Source organism: Thunnus maccoyii, chromosome 18 (genome assembly GCF_910596095.1).
Source record: "Thunnus maccoyii chromosome 18, fThuMac1.1, whole genome shotgun sequence".
NCBI lineage: Eukaryota > Metazoa > Chordata > Actinopteri > Scombriformes > Scombridae > Thunnus > Thunnus maccoyii.
Window position 1 is genome coordinate 24,261,052 of NC_056550.1, and position 23,216 is coordinate 24,284,267.

Genomic DNA, 23,216 nt, shown 5'->3' on the forward strand with positions numbered 1-23,216 from the left:
CAGATACGATAACAGATGACCTTTCTCACGAGAAGTGCCACAAGCAGAGCACTTGCAAAGAGTGAGGTTTAGAGGTTTAAGCCAAGATAATATTCAGCGATGACCTTATGCCTCCAAGTATTTATAGTAAGTAGGTAGCTTGATAGAAATGCAACTGGGATAAAGTGAATGCAAACAGCGGCCGCACAAGAATAAATTGAAAGCCTCCTCCAGTTTATGCTGTGGAATATGCATATGTACTGACAAAAACTAGAAAAAAAAGAGATCATATTTCTCCCATTTTAGCTTCTCTGCTCAGGTTCCCTGTAAAATCCAGAATAGAGTTTAAAATCCTTCTCCTCACCCACAAATTTTTACCTTTAGTGTCTTAACAAGTCTCCCTAAAATGTCAATCAGACAACTGCAGCTTATGCAGCTGCTGGAGACCCAACTAAGAACAATCTAAACAGTTTGATTTAAATGTGATTGTCAGACCAAGAAAGAAAACATATCCAATTCTGAGGATTTTGCACTGGCTGCATGTGTGTCAAGGATACTGCTATCGGTTCATAAAACACTGAACAGTTTAGGGCCAAAATACATTTCCGATCTGCTGCTGTGATATGAACCGTCCGAGTCTCTCTGCTTGAGTGGAAAATTACAGATGTTCCTCAAACCTATTGCACAAGACCATATTTAGCAAGAAAAATCATATTTGTGTGTGTGCCAGATAATTAAGGCAATAGCAGCTGCAGGAGAGTTATCTCTGTTAGACGTATGACAGAAAAAAAACAAACTCAAGGTTATCGGTGTTCACTTATCTCACATAACTGATTTGTTCACGCCATGCTAGAAGTGGCTCACTCGCTCCTTTCTATCGCTTCCCTGAATGCTTTGAGCATGTATTGAATGATCCTCTTGCAAGAGACTACAATGAAACTCTGTCTGAGACCAAACTAAAGTCTATTCTTCGAGGTTTCCATCACATATCTTGAACAAACTTGAGGTATGTTCCAACTTTCAGTTCTTTTAAACTCTTTTAAACATATCTTGCACTACACTGCACTCTTTATACCTCTGTTTATTTAGTTTTATCTATTCTATCCTATTTATATGTATTTTTTTTATATTACCTTATGTTTCTTTTATATGCTTTGTATCTTATGTAAAGCAGAGTTGTTAGAGATGCCTTGGTTTTGAAAGGTGCTATACAAATAAATGTGCCTTATCTTGCTCGAGACATAACAAAAATTTGGCGACATGACAATCATGACCTTGTGAGGAAGATTTGTTTTTCTTTTTTTTGACTGCTATGAGTGTTGAATACGCTGTGAGATGCGAGAATCCAGCTTGTTTAAAGATTGACCTGCGGAGGGCAGCAACTGAGTGTCAGAAAAAAAAAATAGACGAAGAAGAAGTCGCTGTTTGTGGGCGGGGCGTTGCGTCACTTCCGTCAAAAATACCACAAATGGTTATGCTAGCTATGCTGTGTGCCCGGACCCAATTTAAAAGGATTTTACCTTATATTTTGGTTTAACTGTATAAACGGTTATTCGACTGGCAGACGAACAACATCAGGTCAGTTTGCATCATTTTCTAGCCAGACGGTTGCTTGCTAGTCGAGGATAATTGAACTGTGCTAGCTTAAATAGCTCACTGACGTTTACCTTCCGAGCTATCGTCAATGAAATGCGCTGCACAGTTTCACCGTGCAGGCTGCTTTTGCTTTCGTTTCTTTGGTTTCTAACCCCCTGATGGCAGTGTAAAGGGTTAACGGTATGACTCAAGGAAGAAAGACATGTTGAGAGTGTTGGGTTGGATAATATTAGCTTGTTAGCCAGGATAAACCCAGTGCACAATAATTATAGCTAACTTATCGAAGCTAACTTTTCTCTGCAACAGAAAGATGCTCATCAGTAGGTTCACAATGTTTCAAGTCTGCTTTAAAACAAAACAGTCCTATTCCCAAATGAATATTGAAACATGTTTTTCTTGCTGTAATCACTCCTCCTGGTCATACTGACTATTAGAAGATCCCTTCATAATGCATTTATAATATAAGAGATGGAGGACAAAATCCACAGTCCTCCTTCTGTGTAAAAATGTATTTAAAAGTTCACATGAAGCTTCAGTCAAATCTTTCAGCGTCTTTCAGTCTTTTTAGTGCCAAAGTCCCTCTTATTGCTATTACACTTCCACCACAGCTCAACAGGGAAACACTGTCATTACTTAAAAGACTGTAATAATGGAAGATATCCACTTTATTTGACTCATTTTGACAGCTGACGCTTCATATTATCTTCAGATTAACTTTTAAATATATTTTTGCTCAAAACTAGGTTTATGTCCCCCATCACATATATTATAAGTGCATTATGAAGGGATCTTCTAATGGTCAGTATGAACAGGAGGAATGATTACAGCAAGAAAAACCTATTTCAATTTTATTTTGGCTCCTGACTTGAAAGAAATGTGAACCTGTCCTCTAATTCAATAAACAGCACTTACTATAATAACATTTCAACTTTTCTAAGTGGTGAGTATTTGCTGTTGCCCGCTGAAGATTGTAGGAATAAGTGGAGTTTGTATTGTCAAAGTTGAACTTTATTCTGAAGCTTCGTATTAGCTTCAGATAAACTTATAGAAACATTTTTGCACAGAAGGAGTTTTGTGGATTTTGGCCTCAATCACTTACATTATAGGTGCATTATGAAGGAATCTTCTAATGGTCAGTATGAACAGGAGGAATGATTGTGACATCTGACTGTTTGACTGCAGGTTGTTAATGCAGTCAGGCCTCGGCGATGCTGCTCATTTCTACCTGTTGTTATGTTGCTTTGTTGTGGTTAAAAACATAATGGATCTAATGCCAGAGATGAGTCTCGTTAAAGGCTTAATTAATCTGACCCTCCTTCATTGTCTAGATCCACGGTGGCAAGTTCGGCACTTATGGAACCGTCCACTAAGCCTGGGACCAACCAGGTGGCTGACGTGGTGTTTGTCATTGAGGGGACGGCGAACCTGGGACCCTACTTTGAGTCTCTGAGGAAAAATTACATCCTTCCAGCTATTGAGTAAGTAAATGAAGAAACTCCTCCTTTGCTAAGTTAACGTAGTCACAACTAAACACTGATGTTTTGTATTTTATTCTTTTCACCATAGATATTTCAATGGAGGGCCTCCAGCAGAAACAGATTTTGGTGGAGATGTGAGTGCTTCTCCTTTATTTCACCAATGTTTCCATTTACATTCTGTGCCCACGCTTTCAGTGGGTTATTACTAAGAAAAGATTGTGTTATTATTGCTGATAGAAATGATTATTCCTGCCTTTTTGTCCTTCTAGTATGGAGGAACACAGTATGGCCTTGTGGTGTTCAACACAGTGGATTGTGCACCTGAGTCATACGTCCAGTGCCACGCACCAACCAGCTCCGCCTTTGAGTTTGTTTCGTGGATCGACAGCATCCAGTAACTTGTTTTAAAATGATTTATTCCATTATTATGAATCTGATGGTCTTATGTCTAAACCAGGCAGTGTGAATGTGTAAATATCAATTATTCTCCTGTTTTTTCACACAGATTCATGGGAGGTGGAGCAGAAAGCTGTAGTCTAATTGCAGAGGGGCTCTCGGTGGCCTTGCAGCTCTTTGATGACTTTAAGAAGATGAGGGAGCAAATGTAAGGAACTGCAACTCATAGGAACAGACATTTCACCTGTCTAGAACAACAAGTTTTACTCTTAACGGCCTGCTGGTAGTGATAAAAATCATTCAGCTTTCTGTCTTTCTGCCGTCGCCAGAGGTCAAACCCACAAGGTGTGTGTGCTGCTGTGTAACTCTCCTCCATACCTGCTTCCTGCCGTGGAGAGTGTGAGCTACACCGGCTGCACCGCGGACAACTTGGTCAAAATCATCAGAGATGTAAGTTATCGCTGATATTTTCTCCATCAGGTGCTTGTAAGACAAATTGAATTGTTGTTGTGATTATTTGATTTACTGTATTCAATTGGTAATACAGCTGAATGTATGTATTTCATTAAATATATTTTATTTTCTTATTTCTTAGAGAGGAATTCACTTCTCTGTGGTGGCTCCCAGGAAACTGCCCGCTCTGAGGGCTTTGTTTGAACGAGCCTCCCCTGTTGGAGGGGCGGTTGAACCCCATCCAGACTACAGTCAGGACCCCTTCCACATGGTCCTAGTCAGGGGCATTTCCCTTCCTGGTGAGAAATGTTTGTTTTTAACACATAGTTTGTGTTGCGGCCATGATGCTCTGACCAGTTTACCCAAATCAGTTTAAAGAAAAGGGATTATACTTGACCATGTGGACAAGTTAAGAATATTTATTGTATGATAGATGTTTGTTTTAATCCGTTTATGTGAATAAGCAGTTTTGTGGTTCAGCCACTATGCAATCTTTACTGATCTCCAGGCACTTAACAGCAGACAGACAAAGTTAGTAACCAGCTGGTGAAGGAAATGGAAGATCTAGCAGATCACAGGAGTCGATGGAGACCAAACCAGTGCTAAACTGGGTGTAACAATTAGATTTATATTTGTTGGTTCAACAGAAACATGATTCCAACTAAATCCCAGCGGGTTAATCTGAACTTTATCAGGAGATAATATGTAAAATCTGATAATAATAATCATGCATTTTATTTATACAATGCTTTTAAAGGCACAAATTGGCAAAAAGAAGTGATGCAGAACAACAACAGAGCTGCAGGAAAACAGTGTTAAAAGAAGAAAACAAGTAAAAGACAAGACATACTCTCATTTAAAAGTATTAGACTAAGAGCTGAGCATTCATTAAAAGTGGCTTATTTAAAGTCTAACAAGTCTGTGGCTTGTTGTGGATTTTTTCTGCCAAGTTGCAAGTGGCACAAAAAAAAATCAATCTGTGCAACATAAATACAGAAGCTATTCATCATACTTCCTTTGACTGAGTTCTGTCTGAATTATGTTTAACTTTTAGAGCTGCAGAAGTCTTTAAAGTTAGTTAGGAGTAGCTGGTTATGATCCTAGACATCTGCAGTAAATGCAGAAATCTGTTGTTAAGCCTTTTGTCTCTTTTATATAAAAGAGACAACATAAATCTTGACATTATTTACAGCGTACAGGACATTTAAGTTCACCGTTCACTTATTCAGGCACAAAAGTCACTCGTCTGTGTAAAAACGACACAGTACAGAAGCTAAAGACGCTCTTTAGACTTCTGTTTCACGGGGACTTTAATGCTTTTGTTCAACATCTGTGATGTGAGAACATCAGATTTCCACACAGAGAAATAAAAAGTCTGCGTCCTGCCGTTAGTTCAGTTATAAAATCTAAATGCAGCACACAGCGTCGCTGCTGCCCGGCTGCTGACAGCGCTGTCAGCTGAGCGGCGGAGGAGGTTGCTCCGACTTCGCTCTTTTATTATTATATTATATATCATTGTTAGACGTCGACATTGATCAAGGTTAAACATGAAATATAAATGTGATATTACAGTGAGGGTTCTTATGTGCTAGCTCTGAAAAAAAAATGTAAATGTGATAATTATTTATTGGTTAAAGCAGATTGTGTAAAATGTGCATCTATAGTAGTTATTGACTGTCTGGTTGCATGAGGGCTTTTATTGATGAACGTGTGCCAGACTCACTTACAGTTACAATGACTGGAGGAGGAAATGCAGCGTAGGGATGCTGAGCAACACCCAGCACAGACTCAACATTACTCTGTTCTCTGTTTAAGCAGCTCAGATTGTCACTAAGATGAGAAAAACTGGTCTGCTTTAGGTTGCTAACTTCAGGTTTAACCTCCTTCACTTTAATTCTGAGTGTATTCATTTAACTAAATAGCTGATTAATGATATAACCCGAAGAAACACTGTATTTTAATTGTTTTTCTTTATGACTTTTAACTCATCCGACAGGGAAAGTAAATTTCTCTTCCACTCGTCCTACAAAAAAAAAAAAAAAATCCACTTATCCCAAACAAGCGGACGAGCCTTAATGTCAAGACGGAGACAAACACACACACACAGTGTAGTATTGTTCATGGCGGTGTTATCTGTAGCAATATGCAGAGTAGGTTAGTTTGGTGGTTTCCCAGTTGTAGCAGCTGCCTTTTTTGTAAGCTTCTTATCTCCAGACACACTTTTGATAGGATGTTACACCGCTTCCTCAGGGCTGCGACTGACAAGAGTAAAGCTGGCGTTAATGTTGTTTATAATCTCTTTCCATGCATCTTTTTTTTTTTTTTTTTTTTGTCTCTGCTACTAAATTGCTCCTTTTTTTATTATTTGTTTTTTCTCTGAGCTGCTTCCTCTTCTAACAGATGCACAGACTTTCCTCCCGAGCTCCGGTTCTGATTTACTTTTTATTTAATTTCGGCCAGTTTCCTGTAATTCCATCTCCAGTAATATGGTTGTAAGCTACTAGTTTTCACACTAATCTCACTATATAATTTAAATCATAAAAGCTTTTGCTGAACATCACATCACAGAAATCGATTAGGGAATTTATTTATGTTATGGGCGGATCAGACCTGTGAGAAAAGATATTTCTCTCCGAGCGCTGATGTGATTCGCTCTTTAGTGCGTTTTGAGCTGCTTTTTAAAGGTAACGCCTACATTTTTCTGCGAGTAGTGAGTGCTTATCTTCACTTTTAACGAATAACTTAAGACCTCCTCTTACTGTCTGTCTCCAGTTTCCTCAGGTGGAGGACCCGGACCGCTCAAACCTGTCCTCCCGCCACAGTCGCTGCCTGTCAGTCAGCCTCTTGTCGGACCTCCGCAGCCCCCTCCGACCATCAACACAACCCACCCTTATCAGGTAACGGCGAGCAGCTGTGGTATCATTTTACAAGACTTATAACGTGCTGAAAGAAAGAAACGGCAATGCGAAACGATGATTATCAATATAAGTTTTAAGCATAAGTATGTTTAATTGTTATTAGTATGAGAAAGGTGAAATTGTAAGCATGTCTGTGTAACCTCAAGAAAGAATCAAGAAATAAGGGTGAAAAATCGGCAAGAATAACTTGAGAATTTGGAAATAAAGGTGTAAAATAAACCTGAACAACCACGTCAGGGTGAACAGAACACGCTCAGGCCTATTTTTAGGATTCCAGCCTCACAACAGCTGATGTAAAGGGTTTCTAATGGTGTAATTGGCTAATAAGAAGAGGTTGGACAAAAGACGTCACCTATGCGAACCAAACAGTATCAAAGAAGGAGCAGAGTGAGTTCGGTGAACCTTGCGTGCACTGTAACCTGCTCTCCTTCGCCGCTCTGAACTCTGACTCCTGATGATTCTTTTTTTTTTTTTTGGACACCAAAGTTTTTTTTTTTTTCTTGAGCTGATTTTTTTTGAACATCTGCCAACCGAGGTCTAAAGATTTATTACGACACAGCCGCACAGCGTAAGGCTGTCTGGAGACTAAATTCCTATCGCCTGTTTTTGGCTACGTTTCAGACAGCGGCGGTGTTTATGTTCTTTTCCCTAAAACGTTTTTTTTTTTACCCAGCATTGTCTTCCTTTTTAATCTGCTTGCTGACAGAATCCAACCCCCATGACTGCTGCTCAGGTGGCTGCACAGATGGCCGTGGAGGCAGCCAACAACCAGAAGAGTCGCTGTGAGTTACCAGTGGACTCTGTAGGGGCCTTTTGTGAACATTTTTATGTTAGCCAAGCCTTTTAGCCGTCTGCATACTGTATGTGTGTCTGTACGTCTTATACGGTAAAGTTTATTCTCACTTTTTTTTCTTAGAAAAGAAGCTTTCCAAAGACAGTGTTCTTGTTCTTGTCTAAACTTTTTGGTGTTTACTAGATGCTCTCTCCTGGAGCGGCCTAAGACATCTTTAGATTAGTTAAAAAAAAAACCCTCAAGAATAGACTTCTGTTTGGTCTCAGACAGTTTTTATTGTAGTCTTTTGCAAAAGGATCATTGGATACACACTCAAACGTACATGCTTACACACTTACAAGCATGCATTGAGTGCGGTTCAAACCAGTTTTGTATGATAAATGGGTGCAGATGCCCTAAAATCATGCTGAATCATTAAATGCTACTCTGCTGCCGTTGCTTAGTTACCTAACTTGCACATATATGATTTTCTCGCCAGATGTGGTATTATGCAAGAGAACATTTTATAGTAATTTAATAATAATAATACAGTAATCTTCCACTTCAGACCACAGTGTACAGAATAGAAGATTTTATCACAATGCAAAATGAATTTCAGCGTAAACCGATAATAAAAGTTGTGTTGCATCGTCGGTACTTGTTCTTGATTCGTCACATTTTCATTGTCGTGTTCTGTCTCCCTCCTCCAGTCCCAGGAATGGTCAACCAAGGCCCTCCGTTCACCAGTCAGTCAACCATCCCGTCAGTCCCCGGAGTGAAGCTCAGTCAGCCCAGCATATCGACGGTCACCACAGCCCCGCAGCCCATGATGCCGCAGCAACAAGTCGCTCCCAATCAGCAGCAGCCGGTCCCACCTCCTGGACAGCCGGCGCCCAATCAGCAACCGCAGCAGCCGCCTCAGCAGCAGCCCACTGCGAGTCAGCCTACAGCACCTTCAGCACAGCCCAACATGGTGATTATGATAAAAACCGATTCAGTCCCAACACACTTTACAGTTAAAAAGAACAACATACAGCAATCAGTTAACAATAATAACAATTAAAAGTGGAACAACCACATTAAAAACGTCAATGTTAAATAGATGTTAAAAGGTAGGCCGTTCCAGAGATATAGGGCACGGTAGGAAAATGCTCTGAAGCCAACTGGTTTTTTTTGTTAAATGAAGGAACGACCAGGAGACCAGCATTTAAAGAGCACAGAGGGCGTGCTGGTGTATATGGAGTAATTAGCTCTGATAGGTAAGTTTGTGCAAGTCCATGCAAGGCCTTATAAGTTAAAAGAAGAACCTTAAAGCTCTAGCTTGCACCGGTAACCAGTGAAGAGAGGCCAGAATGGGTGTGATATGGTCAAATTTTCTGGATTTTGTCAAGATTCAAGCCGCAGCATTGTGAACAAGCTGCAGACTTCTAGTAGAACAACCAAGAAGACCAGAAAAAAAGGACATTACAATAATCAAGTATGGAAGATACAAATGCATGGATTAAGGTTTCAGCATCAGGCAGTGATAGAATAGGTCTGATTTTGGCAATATTACTAAGATGGAAGAATGCTGTCTTGGTAAAAGCCTTAATATGAGACTGGAATGTGAGACGAGAATCAAAAATCACTCCGAGGTTTTTGACGGTCGAGCTTTCAGAGATAATACAGTCATCGAATTTGACACTCAGGTTCTCATGCTGATGCTCATGTTTTGCTGGTCTAACAACTAATAACTCTGTTTTATAAGCATTTAACAGCAAAAAGTTTATATCCATCCATTTTTTTCTTATTTCTGATAGACACGCCTGTAAATTTAGGAGCTGGGAAAGGTCATTTGGCTTTACAGGTACATATAGCAGCGTATCATCAGCGTAACGATGAAAATTAATACCATTTTTGCAAATGATGTCACCAAGGGGAAACATGTAGATAGCAAAAAGCATAGGGCCAAGGATGGATCCCTGGGGTACACCAAACTTTACTTCAGAAAATACAGAGATTGTGTTGTTGTAAAAATACACGTTGCGTTCTTTTTGATAAATATGATTGAAACCGTGAAAGCGCTGTCTCCTGGATACCAATATGCTTCTCCAAGCGGTCTAGAAGTACGCTGTGGTCCACAGTGTCAAGAAGCAGCAGCAGCAATGATGTTAAGTCAGAATCCAACCAACCAATAATACCTATACTGGTTTTCTTCCATTTCATGAGATTAAAGCAAAACTTGAAGGCCTTTTTCCACTGCAGGAACTTAACGACCCGTAACTTAATGTGCAGCCATCATCACAAGTTCTTCTTCTTTTTTTTCTCCACTATACTCCGCCGGCTTTAGGGGAGTATTACTGAATCTAAATTTCACGATACCGAATAGTGTGTTTCAATATACAGGTAATGTTCTGATTCTATCTGACGCGCATGTTTTGCTGTCTGTATTTATTTGTCCATGTACACTGTAGGTAGTTTGTATCTTACTGACATATTTAAAACGTTCTGGTTTGTAAAACACAGTAGAAACACAAGACGCTCCTGGTTACAGGTTGTTGAGTGGAAAAGAGCTAGAGCTTCATCTAACGATTATTTTCATTATCGATTAATCTGTTTATTACTTTCTCAATTAAACAATCAGTTTTTTGGTCTATAAAATGTCAGAAAATGGTGAAAAATGTTGATCACTGTCTCCCAAAGCCCAAGGTGACGTCCTCAACAGTCCACAACCCAAAGATACTCAGTTTACTGCCATAGAGGACGAAAGAAACTAATATAAAATTCACATGTAAGAAGCTGGAATCATTTTAGCATTTAGCATCAGGAACAGAATTACAGTAAATGTCGTTAAAATCCCAACATGCACTACATGTTTAATTTACATTTTCTGCAGATATTCAGCTTGTCTTGATCTAGATATTTTATTAACTGCTGTTATTTGACACGATATTGAAATGCGTTCTTTGAAAAACCTTTTTATCCCACTTAAGGGGTTTTCATTTACTTACTAACGAGCTAGTACGGGTTACTGCTCCGTTTGGCTCATCTTGTCAGTATAAAAGTGGCATCATGTGTTTATCCACATTTCTAGATAAACTGTCTAGAGAGGATGTTTGTCGTAAGTTCGTCTACATTCTGCGTAGGAGCTGAACTGTCTCACAGCACTGAGATGAAGACTTATAAACATTATCAATGTTTAAATCATATTGGTATTTGCGAAATGTAAGTGGCCCTTTTTCAAAGTCAGAACTCGGAGAAACCGAGACTTTAATCTGTGGTGCTGTACCACCAGCAGCCCTAGAGCTGAGTTTGCAGAGTAACACGGCGTCTGATGTCTAATATCAAAATTAATTTTAAATGTTAGCGCTGCTATCAGATCAAAAAACCCAGACGATCTTCCCTTTTTTCTCATTGTGACTACAGCCAGTGATGTTTTCTTTCTGTTTTCTCATTCATCTATTAATTCTTCTTTTTAGTAGTAGAACATACTTGTGAATCTTATTTTGTCTTTGGACAAACAAAAATGAACATATTTGTTAATATTAATAAGATAATCCAATCTGCAGTTATTTATATTATTATTTGGGGTTTTTTTTCCGGCTTTGAATGAACAAATGCACTTTTATCTCTGACTGGTAAAGGATCTGTACCAGTACGCCACATGTAATCCCTCTTCTTCTATTTCCTGGACAGCCTGGTGTATCCGGAGCTCAAGGAAACGCAAATCCGATCGGACAGCAGCAAGGTGTGGCCAATAAGATCGTAGCGTGGACCGGCGTTCTGGAGTGGCAAGAGGTAACACACAGTAAAAAGTCTGTTGTTTTTTTGTTTTTTTTTATTAATATCCTTTTGGAAATGAATGATTTCCTACTCTGACAGAGCGGTTTGTGCCCTGTTGTAATATAAAGCGAGGTTAGGAATAGTTAAAGTGAAAGTGTTGTTTAGCTCTCTGACTGCACTTTAATTAGAACCACTTACACTGCTGACAGCTGTTAAATGGTCTGTTTTTTCTGGATAAACCAGCATTTCAGAGTAAAACTTGGCTGAGGTGAAAGCTCAGCGCTTCCCATCTTCAGTCTTTCAGACTCACAGAGGGCAGAAGTTGGTTAACTTTGCTGGCCTGATGTTCCAGCAGTAAATCAGCCTGTATTAGACAGCTGGAATAAAAAAAAAACAGCTCTGAGAGTCTGGAGTTAGGAAACACTTCCCTGCCGCTGTCTGGGAACTATCACTGTGGTAAGTCTTAATAACCACCTGTCACTGATGTACAATATGATTAATAGCACATCATTTTACCGTCCTAGTACTATCGGTTTAGCTCAAGGTCAAATCGATTTAGTTTACAGTTGCAGTGCTGAGCCAGGAAAACGGATGTTAATGGCTTTATGCGACACTCACGGGGCCCTCAAGTGTTTGCGTTCGGTGGACGGACACGGATCAATTTCCTCTATCGACTATAGTCTCGTCCTCCCCTCCTCTGTTTGTCAGAATTATCTGAGTGAGTTAAACGGACAGGAATAAGAGTTGGAAGAACTCTAAATCTCATCTATGAAAACGTAGAGCCGCGGTGGACAGATTAAGAGCGCGAACGATTGCTCTTAATCTGCTATTTCCTCCTCCTCCAGTTCACTCGTTAGGCTTTCAGCTCTGCAAAAAGTGATTCTTCTTCTCTGGAGTCATCTGTAACGTTGAGAAAAAAATTTACACCACAGACACGAAAACTCATTTGAAGAAATAGTTGTTGATACAAAAAAAAAAATCTCGCAGCGGATGCCAACACACTTGGCTGCAGCTCGTTGTTATCAATATGGAACGTTCTGTTTTTGGCTGAATTTCAATCTTTTATTTCCTGAAAGCTTTTGTCATCAAAAATGTAGGGTAACTTTCCAGAATGGGTTAGCTAACATCTTTTTTTTTAAAAATCCGCCACTAAATTAAGGTAGATGTGTTTTTATTTTGGCTTTTTTTTGTTTCTGTCCACATGTCAGGCTCCTTTTTCTTTTCTGCTTTAGTAATAAATAACCCATTAATCTGCAGAGAACGCCCTGCACGGTACATTTGTAATAGACAGCAGAGTGACTACAGTAGGTTTGACTAATATGTGATTGATTTTCATCATTGATCCTGTATTGATGTCCTGAAGATGAAGAGTGTTGGCGGTTTTCCCAGTGGGATCGGCGCATTGATGTGCTAAGAGAACGCCGTTCTTCTTTTCTTTCATTCTTGACGTTTTCCTCCCGAGGAACCGGGTCTTTAAAAGTCCATCTATCCATCCATTTTTAATTGCCTGTCCCGATCGAGGTCACGGTGGCAAAGGGGCGAGCGGGGCAGCCCGCATGTCGTTTTCCTCGGCAGTATTCTCCAACCGTTCCTTGGTTTCTCCTGTCATTCCCAGAGCTCCTCCGAAAACAAGCAGTCAGGACGCATCTGTAGCTGCACTACTCATTTAGCCATAGACTAGCCACTAGTGAATCAGACTACCTGTCCTTTTTCACTTGTGATAGCCGCCCCCCCCTCCTCTTTCTTCGCCTAGAGTGAGAAATCAAGCTTATCCCTGTAGAGAACCAGGATGTCAAGACTTGCAGGTGCCGTTCCTCCTCCAGAAGGCTCCAGCGAACAGTGAAAGTCATGACAAAAATCAACTAGAAATAGCAGAAGTGCAGCTCCAATGTCACCAGACACCAGCGGCACCTCGGTATCCTGCCCCATGAATATTAAAAACAAGGGGAGGTGACAGATCACACTCCTCGCTGGAGTCCAGCGCTCACGGCGAATGTGCTTCAGTTAGCGCTAAGAATGTGAACGTGTCTCTGGCTGAAGGTGTGATGGATACAAATGGATCACGACAGCAACCCGTGCATGTCATAATCCGGCAGCAGCTCTGCAGTTGTGAATAGAACATTCCCATATCGCTTTCAGTGATTTGTGATGGAGTAAAAAATCTTGATCACCTCCTGAATCTCACGTTTTGACAGTTGTTTGGAGTCTCATTTCCTGCACCTTTTGCATAAGGCAGCTGGAACACGACATCTAGTCCACTTTAGAGTTAAAAATATGGTGTTAAAAGCAGTACGTTTTTTTATTTTCTCACAATGCAGCACAATGTGTCTTTTGAACTACATGTCCAATGTAAAATGAATGCTGAACAGGCTCAGTAAAACATCATTACTACTAAACACAATCTCTAAATTCCCCATGAAACGTTTCAGACATTTCATACATGGTAATGTAAAAGCGTCGTCTTTTTATTTTTGTTCGCTCATAGGGTCTGTTCAGGGTTTCAGATATTTTAAGAAGTCTTAAAAGTGCCCTGTGGAGTTTTCCTAAAAAACAAACTGTTAATATTCAGTGTTACTCACCAAAAAACTCACTGTGTGTTTTCTTAAAAGTTTGATACCTGGAATTGTTTAGATCCATGTTTATTTGCCAGCAGCTGTCTTTTTCACCGCTGTAGGGGACACCTGTGTTTATAAAAAAAAAGTATAGGGCACCTTTAAATCGATAGGGCACCTTTAAATCTGGCTTTCTGAGATGTGCTGGACACCTAAAGTAATGCAACAGGTTAATTGCAGATCTTTTTCCATCTTTCTGTCCACTTTTTAATTGCTTGTATGTGTCACAGTGGTAAAGCGGTGAGCCCGGCAGCCCACATGTCCTTTTTCCTCAGTGTTATTCTCCAACTGTTTCCAGACCAGCGTGTCCCTTTTTTTAAATCAAGCTGCCTGAGAACTCCAGTATATAAAGTATTTGCCATGTAGCTTCTCAAGATGTTCGTCCTAAACTTCTTTCTTCTTCTGTGTTTTGTGTCCTCTTCCCCCTCCTCCCCTCCCCTCCCGTCCCCCTCTGCTGTATTAATTACCACAGAAGCCTAAAGCCTCATCAATGGATTCAACCACCAAACTCACACGTTCTCTGCCGTGTCAAGTGCACGTCAACCAAGGAGAAAACCTGTGAGTAGCTGATTCAACAACTTATCTGTAGCACACACACACACACGGTTTGTTTTAACACACATAATTTGACATTTCTACACCGTTTGTGTCTCCAAACAGAAACACAGAACAGTGGCCACAGAAGCTCATCATGCAGTTGATCCCGCAGCAGTTATTGGTGAGACTACTTGTGTTTCATAGCAGCGACTTTCTGTCTGTGAATGATGCATAACTCAGCCCTTCTCTGTTTCCGCAGACAACCTTAGGTCACCTCTTCAGAAACTCTCGAATGGTTCAGTTCCTCTTCACCAATAAAGACGTGGAGTCGCTGAAAGGCCTCTACCGCATAATGGCCAACGGTTTTGTAAGTTTTTCACTCTTAAACTCTCCCTGCCCCTCCGTCATGTCCCCAGTGTTATCTATCATTCAGTGCCCCCCCCCCCTCAATACATTTTCCATGAGTGCAGGTCTCATCTCCGTCCAGCAGATGGGACTGAAAATGAAGCTGCAGTGTCGCGGTAAAGACTCTAGAGGGGGTTCCAGGCCATACATTTAGCCCACTTTCAAGCTAGATAATAGGATTTTAAACATGCTTTGCCATCAGTTCAGGGGGAGAGAAGAAGGAAAAAAATTAATTGTTTAGTTTTGATTCAGTTCCAGAAGGCTAGCATAATGATAGGGGTTTTGTCAGTGTGGTGCATTGTTAATCAGGTAATACCATTAAGAAATAGCAGAGCCATTAATAGCATTCAGTCCGGCTGAGCTCTGCCTCTTCGCCTGAATTTGATTTACAGCTCAGGGAAAGGACAGTATGAATTAACTTGATACCATTCAATTTATAAAACTGATATGTTTGATCAGGCGCAGGAGCCCCCAAAGCCCGTCCAGTAATTATGACAGGCTCCCTATGTCAGGGTCTTAATCTGCCCCTGTGACCCCACCCACCCCCCCCCTCCCTCTGCAGGCCGGCTGCGTCCACTTCCCCCACACCACGTCGCCATGTGAAGTGCGGGTGCTGATGCTGCTCTACTCATCCAAGAAGAGAATATTCATGGGCCTCATCCCCAACGACCAGAGCGGCTTCGTCAACGGCATCCGGCAAGTCATCACTAACCACAAGCAGGTCCAGCAGCACAGAGCGGTGAGTGGGTAACGAGGGAGAGGAGCTTTGTGGGAAGAGAGGAAGGGGGTTTGCGGAGTAGGAGGGGGGGGGGGACCAAAAGGAGGTGATAACGAGGAAGGCATTATAGAGGAGCACCGGGGGGGAATTGAGGTGTATTGTTTAAGGCATTAAAGCTGCATTGTTATTGACATTTCATTTAGCAAGCCCAGTATCTACACAGCAGCCACTAACGCCTCTCACTCTCACTAAAGGCTAATAAGGGCTAGCGTTAGCTAAAGTCCTGCAGCAACGTTAGTTAACTGTTGCACTCCCCACCTCATTATCTCTCCGCTTAAGTGATGGAAACATAGGTGCAATGCATGTCAGATTAATGGCGTCCTCAACACTGTTTATACACTGTTTCATAATGATAAAACAGTTCAAATATCAACTGAAGTGAAAGTGTTTGAATTACAGCACCTAAAGCAAATATTTAAGCCTTCATTATAACTGGTTTATGTAATATAATAATGACACCAGTGTGTGTGGGGGAATGTGATGAGACACTTTTCATACTCTGCCACTGAGAAGCATCGATGGGTTTGTCCTGTTTAGAGCTGAAACAATCATTTAGTCAAACTACAGATTAATAATTTTGATAATTGATTCATCTGTCAAGTCATTTTTTTAAGCAAAAATGTCAAAATTTGTGGGTTCCAGCTTCAGATTTTAGATACTAAATATCTTTAAATTTTATATTGTTGCTCAGAAAAAACAAACAATTGAAGTTTAAATTGTGACGGGCAGATACAATAAATGATTAACCAATTAATAAAAAAAAAAAAACCTGCAGATGTATCGATAATCATTTTTAGTTGCAGAGAACAACACACATCACAGAACTAGAGCTGCAACTAACAATTTAATTATCAAGTCATCTGTCAATTAGTTTCTCAATTAACTGATTAAACGTCTTAAAAATGTCAGAAAACGGTTAAAAATATCAATTAATGTTCCTTAAAGCCTGAGATGCAACTTTAAATGTCTCCTTTAGTCCCGACCAGCAGTTCAAAACACAAATATATTCAGTTTAGTGTCACAGAGGACTAAAGAAACAAGAAAATATTCACATTTAAGAAGCTGGAACCAGAGAATATAAGCATTTTTTCAAAATAAAAGTAAAAAAATAATTGATTATCAGAATAGTTGGCAATGAATTACTCAATAGCTCGTTGCTGCTCTGCAAAGAACGTTATAAAAACTAAATATGTACACTAGTCTCTCCGTCATCTTTGCTATAGTTAGAACTCAATGAAAGTTATGAGATTCGGCTTTAAACAAAGCTCAGATGGGTATTAATTATGCAGTGCAGGCGGCTCAGATGTTAACATTACATGAGACACTCTGTAGGAGACGGAGTGGCAGCGCTGTGTACAGATCTTTAGGGACAGAATGAGGAAATCAAGGCCTCCTCCTTCCTTCCTCCCTCGCTAAAGGTAGAGACCACTTCCTGAGGTCGTTACAGGTTACGAACGCCGCCGCTGCCGCCTCCTCGTCCACACGACACGGAAATTTCAATTTCACTCATTGCTCATCTTCACCCCCCCCCTCCCTCCCCTCCTCCCTCCTCCCTCCTTCCCCGGAGACAGGATGATTTAAAATGTGTCCTCTGGATTAGCCGTCTTCTCCGTCAGGGTTCCCACTTCCAGCTTATTGCGTTCAGCGAGGAGGAGAGGTGCTGCGTAACTCTAGAAACAATGCAGCATGCAGTCACAGAGAAGCAGCATGTCTGCTTTAAAAAAAAGAAGAAGAAGAAGAAGAAGATGTCGAGAGTTTTTACATGAGTTAGATTACATTTCTCCTCGCCGTCTGCTCCCATCATGAACAGCTTGTTTACTCACCCTGCTAATTTTATGTTAAGGTGCGTGAGGTCCTATACGTAACTTGAAACTGTGTGTGTGTGTGTGTGTGTGTGTGTGTGTGTGTGTGTGTGTGTGTGTGTGCATCAGGGCATTTAGAGAAGGCAGAAGACATGAAATTATAATGAAGGTTTTTTTTTTTTTTTTTCTGCTGCCTCTTGTGTATCATCACATATTCAGTGCTGCATTGCTAATAGGGAAGCGCTACAGCAATCTTAACGTAATTAAAATTTCAATTTGGACCAGCAGTTAAGGTTTCTCTCTGTGCAAAGCCCTGGAGTGGCATTCTTCAGGAATGAGATTGCAGTTTGTTCTGTTCACTGCCAGACAAAATTGAATATTTTCCCCTTTTTTTTTTTTAAAAGCGATGCAGACTCTAAATCTTTATCCAGGATTTTACAGGTTACTGGGTTAAAGACAGGAGATAAATCAGATAACTGTGTTCCCTCAAAAGACCTGAAGATGTGTGTTTTGCGCTATTATTGTTGGTCAGAAAACACACCACGCGTTAGCGCAAAAACCCGGGATAATTTGTTCAGATTCAGCAAGACGGATGGATGAAGATGTTTTCCATCACACCCCGAGTGTGTAGTTAATAATTTGTGCTCAGAGTCGGGATGAAACACCCTTCGTCGCTGCTTGTTTCTCCCTCAGCGTAGAAGCACACAACATGCAGAGCTCAGCTAACTCCATAGCACTGCTGAGTTGCAAATTCTACCTTTTTAAGCATTTATCACTTGTCTCATATTGTGATTTTTTTCAGTGCAGGACTGTACAAATACATTGTGATAATAGAGTTTGTGTATCTTCAGAGTTTAAAGTGTATTTCTGAGTAATCAGAACTCACTAAACAGGTGCGTTTCTATAATCTCTTGGCGTATAAGCAACAGGTGCCCTCCTTTCTTCCTGCACGACTCCTAATGGATGTTATATATGACTTCTGCTGTTCTGGACTTCGCTTACAGCTTTACTCGCTAAGCTTCAGTCTGTTTTAAACAGTGAAATCCAAAATAGCTTGATAGTACTTAAAGTGAAATCTCCACCGGTGTATCGTTATCCTCCATGTTTGTTTTCACTTTTCCGTCAACACACTCATGAACTCTCTCAGCAACATTAACACGGCTACAAATATATCGACTAAATATAGATGATGGATTCGTTATGACAATGCAAAAATGTGTCATGGAATTTATTTACTTATTTTGGACAAGTCCGCTTCTCAGAGGGTCGTTAGTTCAGCTTATTAAAAAGAGTATGAACCTTTAAGTTAAAGAGGACATAATGTACATGTATGTGTCTTATTTTTTATATTTCTATTTTATACTCGGGGCTCTACTGGAATATCTTTCATTGATTTGTAGTTCAAAAAACTCCTTATTTATCTTCCACTGGCTCTTTATGCAGCCTCGCAGTTCACCCTGTCTGAAACAGGCTGTTTTAGCTCCTGTCTCTTTAAGACCTCAGTCGTAGTTTGATTTCACTTCTTCTTCTCGCTCTTTACTCAAAATGTCAACTTCTCAAACACATCCGCAACTTGTCGGAGCCAAAATCTGATCTGAAACATGCGAGCGGACCACCTGAACAACCCGCGGAAAAACCTTAGCAACAAAGACTACGGAATAGACGGCCGTCTGTGGGCGTGTTTGAACAATCTGACGTCAGTTCAGAGCCGACCTCTGACATCATAACAGTATATAAATAACAAAGAATCACAAAAGGCATGTTACGTCCCCTTTAAGAATCTATGTTTTGACTGTATCACCTTTGGTGTCAGGGAGTCTGAACTCACTTCCTGCACAGATGAGACTATTATATATTTTTCTCAGGTTTTGGCTAAACTGTCTTTTTTTTTTTGTAAATGTTGTTCTGTGTTTATTTTCCTTTTTGTTAAGTACACCTTGACCTGGACGCTCTCCCCTCTTTTAAGTACAGTTGAGATGCCACGCTCAATTTTAGTCCTTAACCTTAACACAGCAAAATAATAAAAAAAACAGAAGAAGAAATAGTTTGTTCTGGGCAACCGTAAGGTGTTAATGAGTATGAGGTGATGCAGAGCGGTGCTGGGGAAGAGTCTGCACACTGAGTCGCTAAATAAAGGTGAAAATATTTTCTGTCATCCCATGTGACACTTTTATAAAAATACACTCACTGCTGTCTGTGTTTTCCGTGCAGCAGTTGGGTGGAGCAGGGGGTCCGATGCAACCCGGTCAAGTCCCACCGAACCAGAACTTCCTCAACAGGCCTCCTGGCCCCATTCCTGTCTCCCATGGCAACGTCCAGCAGCAGGTATATTAACCCCCTCTGCGCTGGCATGTTCCTCTCTCTCACTTGCCTGTATGTTGACACCTTTACTTCCCCCGGTGCCCGCTGATTTCTGCATGCCTTACTGGTAACCCTTTCCTCCACTGTCCTTTTTTTGTTTTGTTTGTTTTGTTTTACACCTCCACCACTCTCCCTCCTCCTCCTCCTCTTCCTCCTCCTCCTTTCTCTCTGATCTCTCCTGTGTCCAGTCTGTGGTGGTGGGCATGCCCCCTGTTAGTCAGGTCACTATGATGGAGGAGCAGCAGAGGCAGAACAACATGGTGAGACCTGCAGTAGCCCTCTTTAATATTCAAGCAACATATGTTCAGGGTGTCCACAGGTATTTGAAATTTTAAAGGCTTTGAGGTGTTAAATCATCACTATGCATCGAACTACATAGTGTAGCACACACACACACGCGCGCAGATTTATCAACATAATGTTCATTTTCCAACATCATTTAATTTCATGCTGTTCTTGCTTTTATGTTGCACACTTAAAGTGGAAGAAATAAGTCATAAGCTGCTTTGTTTATTTATTTTTAATGAGATTAGATAAATGAAATTCCCGTCTTTGTGAAACTTGTGGACATCCGAGTATTGTTGACACACTTTCACTCCCACTGCTCAGCATCAGACCAGTGGACAGATAATCTTCTATCAGCATGTGTTCTCAGTTTTTGTTGAATGCTTCTCTTGTAGCATGCCATTAATACACACACACACACACACACAAAGAAACATGTTTCATTGATAACATGCATGCATACATTTGTATATCTTGAATAAGAACTGTTTGTGAGCATGAGGTGAAGGATAGAGCTGAGTTATAAAAGCTCTTAAACCGTGCGCTATTCCCTCAGATGACGATGAGAGCAGCCGGACCGACCAACCAACAGCCGCCGGTCAGCGGAGCTCCGCCCAACCAGATCGCACAGGGCGGACAAGCCCAACCCCAAGGTCCCATACTCCGCCTCTCAAACCCGGGAGCCAATCCACAGCTTCGCAGTCTCCTCCTCAGCCAACAGCAACCAGTAAGAGAGCAACAAACCTTAACTGCTCTTCTGGAAGTCTCTGCAGAGGTTAACATGTGTCTCTTCTGTGTGTCTTGTGTCCTCTCAGCAGGGCGGCGTGTCTCACATGCAAGGCATGATGTCTCATCAGGGTTTAGGGCAGCAGTTGGTCCACCCGGCACCAGGAGGGGGGGCTCAAATGCAGGGCCAGTGGAGGCAGCCCTTGGCAGGTCAGTAAGAACCTCCTGACTAGAGGTGGAAAGAGTTCAGAAACATTTGACTCAAGTAGACATGAAGTTTTAGTATAAAGACCTGCACTACATTACTCATAGAAGAGTCATAAAATTGATGTCTTAAGGAAATAAAAAAGACTTCAAAAACAAAAATTGTTGATAGAATCTGACTAAGTTATTGGAGATGGTTTCTTTTTGGCTCAACACAACTGTTTGATCAGATTATGTTTTTGGCTGGACTGCTACAGCGGGGCGAGGCCTGTAAACGCTCCACTGACTGACTGACTGACTGATGAAGTTACACCGTTGGTCGACCCAGTGCCGCCACTTCCTGTATCGGTTTCTAATTAAAAGCCCTTTATCATCCACGTTCCAACCATATATGAGGTTCTGACCAAGTCTTGTTATTTTATCCTATTAACTACACAGCAAGCTTTACATTACAGTTGACTGTTTTCTAAAGCACACTGCACTTTTTAAAGTAAACTGCTCAAATTTATATTTATATTTATATTACTTTATTTTATGCATTCATTGAAAAAGTTTGCAGAACTTCTGGTGCATTTATATTATATTTATATTGATTTCAACTCCGAATAGTAAGATTTCATCACTGAAAAAATGTATTTCCTTTTGGTAACCCCCGCCTGAACGCTACCAGTGGTATCATTCAACTGGTGTGAGGTGGGCCTAACCAAAAAAAAGAAACATCCATCCATTATTTATACTTGATTAGATTTTATCCACGTTCACATTATCCTACGTCTGTTTGCTAATTGTTTGTTGTTCAGGTTTGATGTTCAGCACAGTCATACAGATTGTTTCATAGTTGACATAAACATACCAACACAACAGTCAGGTAACTTGATGTTTACTTGTGTTAATCATATTTCCTCTAAGTTGATCTTCCTCACTTAATGAATGGATGTAGATGGCTGCTTTGGAATTTAAAAAAGAAAACACATGAAAAAGTAAAGTTTCTAGTGAAGAATGAGTCCAGACAAAGAGTCAAAATATGACTTAAAACTCCAGAAGTCATAAATAGAAAATGCTCAACATCCAGAAAACAGCACAAAACATTTTACAAAAACAAAAAAACTCACTTTCACTGCTTTAAAGTACTTTAAAACTGATATCAACATTATTCTTGAAGATATAAAGAAAATCCCTCTTCTAAATCTCTCTTCTTCTCTCTCTTCCCCTCCCCAACCCGTGTGCAGGTCAGATGCTGATGTCCGGAGGTCAGAGAGGAGCCGTCCCGCAGCCCGGGATGCCTCAAGTCTCCAGCGTCATGGAGGATGAGATCCTCATGGACCTGATCTGATCGAGCTCGTTGTGGACTCATGAACGGAGATTTCTAGTCGAATCTCGGCGACTATTCGCCAGTTTGGACACTTTACATTCACTTTGTTGTTGCTTCACTGCTACAGATGTTCAACATAATTAAGGAACAAATCATGAGTAGTTTTTTTTTGGTTTTTTTTTGTAATATTGGAGTGAGCAGCTGAAGTTAATCAGGGGCAGAAGACGCCAGCATTAGTTTCTCATAGAAATGCTACACACTGGATGAAGCCAAACCAGTGGAAACACTCGAATTATGTTACACGTCACGCAACTCTACACTTAAATAAGTTTTATATTTTATCATTGTAATCTGAAATAGTTTTTTTTTTCCATTTTAAATAAGATTTTACTTTCTGCTGTTAGTTTTTTTTTTTTTTTAATTATTGATAAAGTTGTTTTATGAGGATAAAATAAAACGAAGGAGAATTAATTTAAGTTGTTCGTCATTGTCGAGAGGTTTTTTTTTTGATGATGATGATGATGATGATGATGGTCAGCCAGAGTCTCGGCGGGTCCTACCTCCGCCCGTGTGAACGCAGCTCGGACCCTTAAGGTGAGACTGAAATAGAAACAGTAATAGATAGTTCAGTGTCTCTTTCTGCCAAATAGTGTCACAGTGTTAATTTTAACTACTCCAATATGTCGTGGAACCATAGAGAGTCCCCCTCGTGCCAAGTAGTCCTACCAGATGGTATCAGTTGGCCGTGTTTCCGCTGGCATAACACACAATCAGGCTGACCGCATGCGCACATGGCACGGAGTCCGCGTACATGCCCGCGGTCTGCTTTCGAAAAATGCA

General features: G+C 40.7%; 1 protein-coding gene across 4 annotated transcripts; it reads left to right on the forward strand.

Annotated features, from left to right (window-relative positions):
- Positions 1–1,418: 1,418 nt before the first annotated feature.
- On the forward strand, positions 1,419–22,861 carry med25 (mediator complex subunit 25). Of its 4 annotated transcripts, none has more exons than XM_042393618.1 (20): positions 1,419–1,557; positions 2,904–3,053; positions 3,142–3,187; positions 3,323–3,447; positions 3,559–3,657; positions 3,779–3,899; positions 4,045–4,201; positions 6,675–6,799; positions 7,527–7,602; positions 8,303–8,565; positions 11,268–11,369; positions 14,439–14,524; positions 14,627–14,684; positions 14,763–14,870; positions 15,471–15,647; positions 19,703–19,813; positions 20,038–20,109; positions 20,691–20,861; positions 20,950–21,070; positions 22,294–22,861. In XM_042393618.1, exons 2-20 carry the CDS (start codon positions 2,929–2,931, stop codon positions 22,395–22,397), a joined length of 2,247 nt encoding a protein of 748 aa, XP_042249552.1. In that variant the 5' UTR covers positions 1,419–1,557; positions 2,904–2,928; the 3' UTR covers positions 22,398–22,861. The 4 variants fall into 4 exon arrangements, with proteins under 4 accessions (XP_042249552.1, XP_042249550.1, XP_042249549.1 ...); XM_042393616.1 differs by having other exon boundaries at positions 14,442–14,524; positions 19,700–19,813; XM_042393615.1 differs by having other exon boundaries at positions 19,700–19,813; positions 22,294–22,860.
- The last annotated feature ends 355 nt before the right edge of the window (positions 22,862–23,216 follow it).